We start from the raw sequence: 12,338 nt of genomic DNA, 5'->3' as shown, positions 1-12,338 counted from the left end.
AATCTATATATACATATGAAACTTGTTCTACTACAAGATATCCATATGTATGATTGTGTCTTAATTGGGCCCGCTGCCCTAATGTATTCATGCCGTTTCTCGTTCGGCACCCATGTCTTCTACAATATCAACACGTGTGCTCCAGATACCGTCCCGGACCCATTACCACCCTTAGATCAAATCCCCTAATCATCCACCCGCTCCGCTCGTTTTCTTATAGTTTTTGTATGAATACCTAGCTTCGCTCAAACATACGAGATGGGTAATGAAGGTAAGCGAGATTAGATTCCTTTCTGCACAAACTTTCAAGTAATATACAAGGGAAAATATGAGGAGAATATTGATATATGATGGAAATATGTGCTCGAATGCGGAGGGTCACCAACGAGTTGGTGGATACTTGTAGGATTATGGATTAAAGATAACTGTGCAACCATGTGTTACACAAACAAAGGAAATAGGCACGGGCGAGGAGAAATGGATTGCCACGTGTGTAGAAAGTAGTATTAGCGGATTTGTTAGATAGCTTACAGTTTATGATTTTAAGTTCAGTAGGTCGAGATGAGATATTATGAGAATATGCATCTCCTGTGCCTTTGGGAAAGGGGTATCCCAAAACGGCGTTCAAAATCACTGCAACGATAATCTCATGTGAGAGGAAAAAGAGATTTGATCAACGCATTAGCAAAATCGAGCATGAAATCTATGATTTGGCTATGTGCATCGCTATATAGTTCAACAGATCACCATGCCAGTGTTGTGCTTTATGACATATCTCGACCCTAGATAATCATACTTCTCAACTGTCCTCCACCAAAAGATACCCACGATACATGCGTCTTTTCGGAGGAATTTAACCAAGATTGCTAACTATGCAAGACACAGATAAATTGATGATGATGTCGTGATAAATTAAACAGATTCGGTTACAGCCGAAGACATTTCTCGCCACACTTTTATCATTATATCCATCCATCCTCCATGTCGGGACCGAGATATGGAGCTAATGCAAAGCATCAAATAAAATAAGAGGGTGTTACCACAGGTTTTGTAGCGTATCATCTCAGCCCTTACGCACCTCTTATTATCCAACACTCATCACCATCCTGCCGTAACACAAACAAGCAGGTAAATATGTGTGGTTTATTCTCAACTTCCAGATGCTTTGAAATCAAGATAAGTCAACTACGACACCACGCATAGTGCCCTAATTTGATCTCTTATCGTCTGAAGCCTAGAACTGACCTTTGATAACATACTCTTGAAATTACAGCATCCATGTACCACTCATGAGCTGCTCCGGCTCCCCGGATGTATAGTCTGCAGGGCGCGGAGTTCTTGAAGGCGATATAGGGGTTACTTGGAGTGTCCCCGATTCGTATGCAAATGTTGTATATCGTGCTGGGCCACTAGCTACCGGTGAGCATTTACCCAAGCCTTTCTGGTAGCATTGACCTCCGCCATGGTCTCAACCATGATCAGGAAAGATTTTGATAGATGAACACAGCATAGTCCCCAGTATGGGCAGCATAGGCTATACAAGCCAGCCAGGAAAGACATATAGATAGAATATTCTCGAGCACCATCCATGAAACAAACCTTGAAATGCAGGCTGTGGTGCAACGTAGTAGCAACGAAAATGCAAAGACTTCTTTGCCTCGGATGATTATCTCCACGAACATTTCGCGTCCAGGTGTTGAGTTAAGCTTGATTTGCTTTATATCCAAGCAAGTCGACGCGCCCCTTAGCACTGTTTATTCTCTTGTCCGTCCATATTCATTGCGATCGTCAACGGGACGAGACGAAGCAAGTATGTGGCGGGAAAGCTGTGGGCGGTTTCGAAATACTTTGCTTATCCGAACTTCAGACAGAAGAAAGCCACTGGCCTGTGGTGTAATTAAAGGGTGGCAGATTTTCAAACTTTGAGAAGTCGCCACCTCTTGCAATCCCACCCTCTATGCACGATTTTACCAATTTGGCATTGTATGCACTCTAAATATGCCTATTGATTCATCCATCGACAGACATCCTAGTTCATTCTAGCCGCAGTAGCACCTTGAAGGCCTCACTAGATTGGAATTATCCAGTGAGAACATTTGACACCCTTGCTGAAATGCATGAATGATATTGATGGATGAAGGGAAATATAGTAAGTAGTTCATGTGCGATTTGATAACATCTAGCAACTATGATACCATTGGCAACGGTTGTACACTAGTAGCCTGCACCCACACCAATTAGCAACCATGTTTCTCCTATTTTCTTTTTTTGTCTGCGTCAATCCATGAAAAGCCTTGTTTTATAGAATTAGGCTATCGGCAAGTCAATTCGCACAATTAATATAAATTCATTGCTACTATCTTGACACTATTGATCCTTTCACGGAAGACAACCGAATGAGTGTGCCTACCTGCCGCTTAAACATACCTGGTAAACTGAGCTGCGTTTCAGTATGGAATAGCTGGCTAATTGGGGGCAACCACAAAAACCACATCTTCAAAGCAGCGGATGATAACATCTATGCATGTGTCAATAAAATCTGCTGTGCCAGAGCCTTGCGTTGATAGAATATATTGACCAATGAAATCTTGAGCGCTAACTCTCATCCATGTTTATGATTGTCATTCTATTTTATACGAGCAAAGCGCTATGTGTGACACGCAAGTTGGGGTTGAAATGCGGGGAAACAGTTCAAGGCATGCCTTTATTCGACATTCGTCTTCACCTGCATAGTGGGCGTCATGATTCATTCATAAAAATAAAAATGTTGCTTACTCTGGAGGCCTATAGTGTCGTCACCAATAATGCCTACGTAGGCTCACCGAAAAGAATCATTGGACAATGCTGCAGGACCTAAGCTTGAAAATAATTGCGAAGTTTAAGAAACGCCAGCAAGGATCTAAAGCAACTCAAGACGATGCAAATGCATCAGAATCTTGAAGAATCATGGTCTAACTGCCTAGATGTAATTTGGTTCCTGAACTTCCTGCAGGCAAACTTTCAACAAATCGCCCTCTCCCGTTCATCAAGACCTCGTTCCTCTACTATGAAATGAACAGTACACAATTTGCACCTCTTAGGTGCAGACAACTCGAGATCGGAGATCGCCATGAAGATGTATTGAAACTGATGCTTAATTTCGATTACAACTGGTGTTTCTCATGCCGCTGTGTAGGGATATGTGAAAGGTCAATTAGAGATGATTCTATGCCGGAATAGTACCAGGGGGCTGGTGATTCTTGAATAGATCATCCATCGGGATTTAAACTGCCGATTTCCAAAATGAATGAAACTCTGAGGCCCCAAAAGGTTGTGTATTCTCGATCAGGATCGTTCGATGCAACAATGTGTATCAAACATGGATACGGCTGCATATTAGCCGACCGATGGAGATGAAAAGAACAAAGGATGTCTGAGACTTTGAGTGCAATTCAACGGCAAGATTTCGCACCGATGAAGGTCATCTCTTAGTAAGTAAACCAATAAGAAAGGTGACTCCGCAACGCTATTGAAGCCATTGTATGTCAGCTTGTGATGGGGCGACGACGACTTCATGTTAAGTGTGGAGTTGTGCATACTTCATGGAGATAGGAAGTCGGAACGGAGAGTCAAAAGAACAGAATACCGTGGGAGGGCTGCGTATCCCTTGTTGATACAGGTAGAAGTGCAGGGTATATATGCGTTATCCTAGTTATAGCCAATAGTAATACAGAAAGTGATGCAGTAGGTCCGCGATACAACGAATCGCAATCGTCTGTAAATTCTATCAGATTAGCGATGGGGGTCTGGTCATTTTTTAGTCTGTGTGCTTGCATTAGCATTCGATCGTCATCCCCTGTCAATTGGATTGTGGGTGTGGGGGAAAAAAGTAAAGATTTGAATGAACGGTTGTAAAAACGAATTTGGAAGAGCAGCTGCTACTAATGTCCAAAAACGCTCAGACTAGTACGAATAGAACGATATGAAGACAATCCATGGCCGGATTAGTCAAACGAGATGGGCACCTTCAGCAAGTGGAGAGGCATTGCTACGAACCATGTGTTCATAGATCTAGCTTTCTATGATTTGGTGTGTTCAAGTGATGGGTTAGATAGATACCTTTGAAACTAATTCGAGTAATCAAGGAAACTCAATCTAGTGAATTTACACATGAGACGTTCAGGAGGCTTTGAAGGTGTGACAGGATTGAAGAATTTTGCAACTATGGCGCATTAACCGCAATAAATCGAAAATGGTCTAGCTCAATTACTGATGATGCGGAGTTGCTATGCGAGATAACTAAAGAGGCATGGTTTATGTGGAATTATAGTTCCTTTAGTCCGCCCCCTGTCTTGGAATTGAAGGGACGAGGCAATCTGATATTGATGATTATCGCGCAGGATGTGTGGAATGTTGAATAAGAAAAGATAAGGAAAGGAGAGTTTATGTGCGGATGTTGAAATATAGTCGAAGAATATTAGGATAGCATCATTTTGGTAAAATTTCACGTTGTGCCTATGATGACTATCAAGCTATTTCGATGAATAGTAATTGATGAGTGATCCACATGACATTCCAGTCTAGAGTACGTAAATTCTCGTGATAACGGTGATACGAGCTGAAAGTCAGCTCCTTGGTAAGAGACGGCATCGGTACGACCGACTAGGGCTGAGACTTTTCCATCATTAGAATTCCGAAGCTTCTCCAAAGCCGTCCGATGAAGAGTCCACGAAGCCGTCTTATGTCGTCGGTTAGAGATAGTGCTGTCTTGTGAACCCCCACTCACTTCTCAGCCCTTATTAGTGTGATCACCAACTAGCATGGGATTCCTTTTGTTTAGTTCGAAATCTTGTAACCACATTTACTCTGTATACCCGCTTCAAACAAGGTATCGGAGAGCAGATTGGCTACCGTAAATGAATTTCGAGGTCGCTCTCTTCAGCCTCATGAGAGACTAGACCAAAAAGATCGATGAGTATTGCCATATTGCTGGGTGGAAAAGATTTAATTTCTCTCAAGAGACGGCTGGTTTGTGGGAGATATATTGTTTTGCATGAGGATCTTGTACATGGGGTCATAGTACTTCCATGGGTCTGCAGTCTCTTGGTAAGTACCAGAGATGCAGTACGTTGCTTCATAGAAGATGGCATGTTGTAATTACATACCAGAACATTGTCATAATGGCCAGTTTGCCTATGTAAGACTGCAGTCGAAAGTGCATACCGTCAAATTGGTTGTCGCTGTACCCCGAAGTATGTAATGCTTCATAGTGGCAGGAGGTTAATAACATGACTTGGTGACGTTGAATACAAGACGGATACAAGCCATGTACAACCACAACCCCACGAATTACTGTCGTGAAAGCACCAGCGACATGATTCAACGACGTTGCAACCCAGGGGCGCAGAAGGCGTAGCAAGCAGCCGCCTCTCACAATCTCTGGGTTTAGTCTTGATATCAAGCTTGTGAGCGTTTTGTACTTTTCATGCATTCGTAGTTCTAATGCTATAAGATAAGAGAAGTTGATTGGATCAATGAAGGTCAGATATCAAATGATTGAACCACGGTTCGATGAAGTGAAATTGGGATAATCTCCGCAACTTTTCTCCGTTTTCGTGATTCCCGTAGTTGATCTCACTGAAACCTATTTTTATTTGGGGTCAGATAGTGGACAATGCTTCCCATGTTTAGAGTGGATAATATCTACAACGCCGCTTTGTTCGGGATAAGTCCTGGGAGCGAGAAAGCGAATTCAAGACCATGAAAATGTTTATATTCTGTATTTATTAAACCTTTCGTGAATAGGTATCCAAGAACAGGGAGATTGAGGCATTAACTAGATGTAAACGAACAGATCGATCAATTGTCAATCAATTGTCACTCAATAAAACAATAAAATTTACATGGCTCCGTCTCAGAAGGTTTCTAGCTGGCTCATCAAGCGTCTTAACTGTTATCATACCTATCTATTACTTGACTTTACTAACATAATTCACAATCTATTTCATATAAAAGCCATTCAGGTATATTGAAGCGCCGAGGAGCTAAAAAGACCATACAGAAGACCTAGCCTTGGAGCACGTTCCGTGGCTAATGACTCCAGTCTGGAGAAATACGTACTTACACGGTCATGGAAATTAGACCCTAGATCTTGGCCCATGAGGCTGTGGCTCTTGGAATCTTGTCCTGGATATTTTGAAGCAGCCCAGATTCCGTGACGTACTCCGTAAAGCTCATTCGTAAAACATGTTGCAAACTTGTAATGTCGTGTTTGAAGGCTTCTCGTCGAGGAGCTTCCGTGAAGCCGTGGCTTTCCGGTTTATTGTTGTCATTGGAGATGACGAAGGCAACGGCTATAGTCCCAATATCAAAAGTCACATCCGATTGTACATGAGCATATAGATGCTATAACAATTACTATCCACAGCTTTCGGAGAGTATCTTAGTACCTACCAACCCAGCTTACCTTGTGGTGTAACATGGTTCAAACCATTCTACTGTGACCTAATGTGGTGATGGAGAGATAATGCCGATCTTTCTTTTTGGCGGGTTTCTTGGAGATACGGCTACAATAGAAAACGGGTGGTGCCGAGCGGGAAGTCAATAATTTGGGACACTCGAGGTTCTTCGCTCTCCCAATCTAATTATCATGAAATGAGGGGAAATCTCAAGGATCCACTGGATATTTGGTGTTCGTTGCTGCAGAAGCGACCAAAAGGAGAATAGAATGCACATCACTTTATGACAACGACAATCAACGTACCGTATAGAATTTTGGATGAAGGACAGTGTTGATGTTCCGAAAAGATTTTTAAGGTTGGGTATGATGAACCATTTACATTTTTATTGCCGCTGTAACCATTTCAACAGGATAGGCAGATGAGGCCATTCATTCGTGACTCCTTCATTAACCGAAGTCGTCATCATCATTTTGTTCAGCGCACATCATTTTATCAATTTCTCTATCAGAGCGGACAGAGCGGACAAAGCCACGGCCAGTAACCAATCACATGAGATTAGCTTGAGAATGATGATTTAATCGTCGCCCAGCTCAGGTGATTGATCATGGCGTTTTTGTTTTATTTCCTCTCGCTTCCCATTTCGCGATGTCTTGGCTGTAAGGCCTTCTGCTTACTTGGATAAGTGAACTATTGCTTCAACAGTCACTCTCACTAGTACTATACCAATATCAGTCATTTCCCCTCCTGAATCTAATTCTTTCGCGCGAAGTTCGCGATGATTAATTTCCCTCACGATCCTGCCTTGGATCTTTGATTATTTCCATTTCTTCACTCGTTACCAAGGCCTTGAATTAGGTTACTTATTGAGATTTGACAAGTTAATTATGTGCCCTGTACCTGGTTCAGTTGGGGATAAATCGGGAGCTAGACTTGACTTAGGTATCTTTGGGTTCTAAAAATGACGATATTTCTGGTGTTCGAATACAAAATTATCCCATCATGAGCCTTATTTTATGGAGCAACAATACTTTGAACACTTGAAATGAACCCTGTGCAAGTTTTCATAAACACTCCTTTTATGGATGTACAGGTTTGAGAAAACATACGCCATAGTTCAACTCTTTGTACGCGATTCCTTTCGAAAACCAATTCTCCACTCACACTATTCTTTTATTCTCATTCCAATCGATACCCCAGCATTAAAGCCTTGCTAGAAAATTTACGAGTAACCCTACACACTGCAGGGACACAAATGCGGTCTCTACTAGAGCCAGAAGGATAACTTGGACCCTGTATACCACTAACCACTTTGTCTTGCCTAGTCCAACACCATCCCACGTCGCTGTTTTAGTTGAAGTATTTGCTTCAAGACTGAAGAGCGGCCATGAACATGGATGATATAAAGCCAAGATTGCTCAAAAGGTGGGGAACTTCTATGCAGCTGCTACCAGTCATAAGTTCAAATGGTATAGCTAAAAGTCATCAGGGCTAGTATTTAGCTTTTTAATAAATATTCAAGGATTAATTGTGCCATTTTGTGAGTGAGCCATATCTTGATTGCTGCTATAGTTACAGTGCATATGTACATATTTGAGGATTAACTTTAACCAAAAGGGGTCAGCAGAAAGTGGCATGATGAACAACTATACGCTAATCGGTAATTAGTCTGAATATCTTTGTACTCATGATAACACCACCAAAATCACCCACTCACACCACTTGAACACACCATATCAGAAGAGAAAGAGAGAAAAAAATCAAAATTCCCGCAGGCCTCCGAAAAGTCTTGCCCTTTGGATACATGTCTGTACACCCAATCAGTAATTGTGAAGCGCACACACACCTTTTCCTTAGTAACGATACTGATTTTCGCATGACTACCATTAGGCTAGCGTCTAGCAGCCTATTTTCACTGCCCTCTACCCCCAAATTGTAATTGATCTCTGCGCTTTACCATTCTAAGGGAAGTGGCCAAAAAAGCGAAAAAAAAAGCCATCTGCACAAGACAGGCATTCTATCTGCAGGACCCAGACAGGCCAACTCCCAGTCAACCCCAACTCGCTACTCAAATCTGTATATACTTCGACCTCCGCCCTCATATTTTTGACTAATATCAGAACTTCAAGGACTTTCAAAACATTACTTTTCGAAACAAGCAAGACAATTGAGTGAAATAAGGGAATGATACCATACAATAACTCATATTCGTCAACTATTATTTATTCATAAATCACCTCATCCACTTTAGAAATTACGGCAGTAGTCTTCATCGCACAAGATCTCCTCCACTTAGTACCGAGTGGAGCCTTTCGTCGAGTCACACCATAGCATACTTGACCGAGCTTTTGTCTACGACATAAAATCAGACAACACAGCATTATTCCTTACTACGAAAAGATCCATAAAGGAAGACTCATCCTTCGAATTTTGGAAATTTTACTTCCTCAATTAATTCGATCCTCATCAACCATTCCCAATTCCTTCTACATACTCTAGTTCTATCAAGCAATCAATATACAAAATGTCTTTCGATATGGAATGGTCTCCAGATTTCTGCCTCGCCTGTGACAGGCAAACAGATGGCAGTGTTTACTGTTCAGAAGCTTGCCGTTTGGCAGAATACGAAAAGGCTTCCTCCAGCGACAGCTCAGCACCCTCCTCACCATCGTCACTTCATGGAGCTGCTTGGTCCTCAAAGTCGAATGGTTTCTACATGGAGCCAGCATACAACTTCAGCAATGCACAACCATACGGCACAACCCCCTCTAGTACTGCATCCTTCTACCAACCTTCGAGATCATCTCCAGCTGCGAAGTCTACCTTGACTCCTTCGAGCTCGCAATCTAGTCTTTTCTCCATGCAAAGCACTTCCTCGACCTCGTCAGAACCAGCACAGTTATCGGCGGAATCAAAACGGGCATTGAGGGCATATGCTAGCTCATTCGATCAATCTCGCAACAACAGACGACAATCCGGTAGCCATTAAACGATTACCTCCTAAACTTTACTACAATATCATCTCAACTTCTGGCATTTATTGGCGTTAATTCAGACCGCACAAATTTTCTCTCATCATGATACAAATACCCATCTCTCATCTCTAAAATCCTTACAACGGGGTCGGCGTTTTCTCACAATATACGATCTAAAATCGGTTGTTGTACAAAAGTGTTATCATTTGGGGCATTCGGATCACATCATACATTCACACAATTCACATCTCTCATCAATCTTCGGCATTTAAAAAATTTCTTTGGGTCCAGTCTTTGTTCATCATTTGCATCGGAGCATTCAGAATAGCGAGGAGTGGAGTCTCGCATTCTTATTATCATATCGACATTACACATTTTTTTCCTTCTAATACATCATGGGCATAAGGAAGGCACGGGACGGATATAAGATGTCATTTCAGACTATGGGAAAGCATGGGAGCAATGGGATAGGCAGCGTTGGAGCAATTCAATTTCATTTGTTGGAAAGGAAGGAATGATTCACTTTATGGTGAAGGGGCGCCTTTTTTCTCGATTGTTTCTCGCTTGATCAGCAAATTCATCTCTTGTTAGCGATAGTTTGGATTGGGAGGAGAATATACCACACGGTATGAATGGATGGATCACTCTGGTCTTGTCATTACTTCTTAAGAATGAAGTGAAATGGCTTGTCTTATTAGCATGATAGTCAAGAAAAAGAATATCAAAGATTCTTCAGTCCGTTCACAAGATGACGGATTTGACACCAAACTTTATCTCTCCTCATTGCTTGTTTTGTGATACAACACATGTGAGAATTGTGAATTTTCCTTGACTATTTTCTCTTCCATAGCTTTGACCCAATGACTTTCCTCATCCTACAACACCGAGAACGGAGTACGGCTTTTTTCCACGTAGTATGGTACCCCTCGCGCTCCCACTAATTCACTAAATAGAAGACAAGCAAATGATGTTCGTCGATCGGTACATTATGGCGGCCACCACTCCTTCCTTCAAACAAACAAGAAATCTAGTGTAACAAGTACCTTGGCAGCTAGTTTGCGGCGAAGCCCAAAAAAACAGTAATGATGTGAGCGCTTAAATCTTAAATGATGGATATTCGTAAGTGAAATTAGGTCAGCAATAAAGTAAGAATTTATGTTTGCACCTTGTTGGTTGTTCACTAGGTAGTAGTAGAGGGAAACGACTCTGGATTGAGTGAGGAAAGCTGATGAACTTTGCACAGGGTTAGTGGGAAGGGAAATCGGAGAATTTTCTATGTATAGTTCTTTCGCAATTTTACTCACGAAATACCTGGCGGCAAACTGACCCATATGCTTTACAGATTTCTAGAGTGGGAGGATTTCACGCATTAAATTTCTTGGAGATAGATTTTGATATTGTAGATATCTGTGATAGAAGTGATTGATTTCTATTGTTTAGACCCTGATCTAAAAAAAATTACTCGAGTGAGCGGTTCGGGGCGTATTGGGAATTGATTTGATTCGATCGAGAGTTAGACTTTTGGCCAAGACGATTTGGAATCGACAACGGACTTGAACTATAATGTCGCGTCTAGTTCTTGGATCTAGATTCAGATAGAGTTTGGAAGATTTTTTTTGTTGGATTCTACACGGGATATTATACTGTACATCACTTCTTCGAGTGTTTCGAGGTGTTGTATCGTAGAAGCAGAAAGATACCGGAAAGATGGGATAGTTCAACGTCGACTGTTAGTTGGGACGGACTTTGGGAATGCTTAGACATTAGGCTACAATTTAGAGAGATATTTGTGGATTCTTTGGGCTTGCACGTGTTCTGTTCCTCGAGATCTTCTGGGAATCATGGATGAAGTCTAACATTGTGTGGGGAGAGCTAAATGGATGATGATGCGATTCTCATGTAAGGTTGGATCATGTATTTACTCTATTAGTGAAGAATTCATGGATGAGCTGTCTTGAATGCATGAAGTGAGGTCTCCGCTGTGGGAATTCTTGTTAGGTAATGGGATCTGTGCTAGAGCCTTGGGAATCTGGGAACGGAGACACGTGCGAGGGGTTTGAATGAATGTGGTGATGATGAACAGTTGGATTGGGGTAATAGCACACAGCATACGGGGAGTAGGATTGTTGGAGATTGAGGCATTATTCGTGCTTGTAGGGCGATTGATGAGGGAATTGAATATGCAAAAGTTTATCCCTCATTCTTTCAGATTACATTCCACCCCCAGAGCCCCGCTAGCTTCTAGATACCTCCCTAAGCATGAAGCATGATGATTCTAAGTTTCTTCCATTCAACCCCACCGCCCCGAAACCGAAACATCACAGTATCTACGAAGCAAAAAACAAACATTGCGGAAACCCCAATCCATACCCGCGGAATCTCCACTGAACAGCATATTTGCTCCATCGGTACCACCCATTGAGATTCTCTGACTCCGGCGCCGCCCGGAGCTCTGCCTTACCGCTTGTACCTTGTTTGCTAACTTGCTTTGCTTGCTTTGACCGTTGATCCCCAGAATTCACTCCACTGTAGAAACCGTCCGTTACAGCGGCCTCGAGGGCGGGACCTAAAATTTAGTCACAGCAAAGATTAGATGATCGCGGTCTTATGGGAAATCTACAAGGAGTGACCAAGAGGGGATGAAACACAATTAAGATTTTCCAGAAGTTTTCACCGAAAAATGACTTTCGATAAGGAGAGACTTGAAAGGGGAAGGAAAGATGCTTGAGAGAAAAATTGTAGGAAAAAATGTAAGGAAGAATTGCGCAATGATCGTCGTGAGGAAGCGGGAATGCCGTTATTCCTCTCATTTTTCGTCCGAGTAGTTCCAGGTACGAGATATTTTGGGAGATGAACTCCCTTGCCTTGTCAGGTGAGATGAGAGGGGTGTTGGTTCGTCTGAGGATTTAATGTTGGTGATCTCAAA

At 42.2% G+C, this 12,338-nt stretch overlaps 1 protein-coding gene across 1 annotated transcript; it reads left to right on the top strand.

Moving 5' to 3' along the window:
- Positions 1 to 8,961: 8,961 nt before the first annotated feature.
- On the top strand, positions 8,962 to 9,426 carry EAE98_007957 (uncharacterized protein; the record flags this gene model as incomplete). The annotated part of the gene is made up of 1 exon (XM_038955580.1): positions 8,962 to 9,426. The coding sequence occupies one exon, from the start codon at positions 8,962 to 8,964 to the stop codon at positions 9,424 to 9,426; it is 465 nt and encodes a 154-aa protein (XP_038807874.1).
- Between the last annotated feature and the right edge of the window lie 2,912 nt (positions 9,427 to 12,338).

Source organism: Botrytis deweyae, assembly GCF_014898535.1.
Source record: "Botrytis deweyae strain B1 chromosome Unknown BDEW_020, whole genome shotgun sequence".
In the NCBI taxonomy this organism is placed as follows: domain Eukaryota; kingdom Fungi; phylum Ascomycota; class Leotiomycetes; order Helotiales; family Sclerotiniaceae; genus Botrytis; species Botrytis deweyae.
The sequence above is the reverse complement of the archived record's forward strand: the minus strand, read 5'-3'. Positions and strand labels throughout refer to the sequence as shown.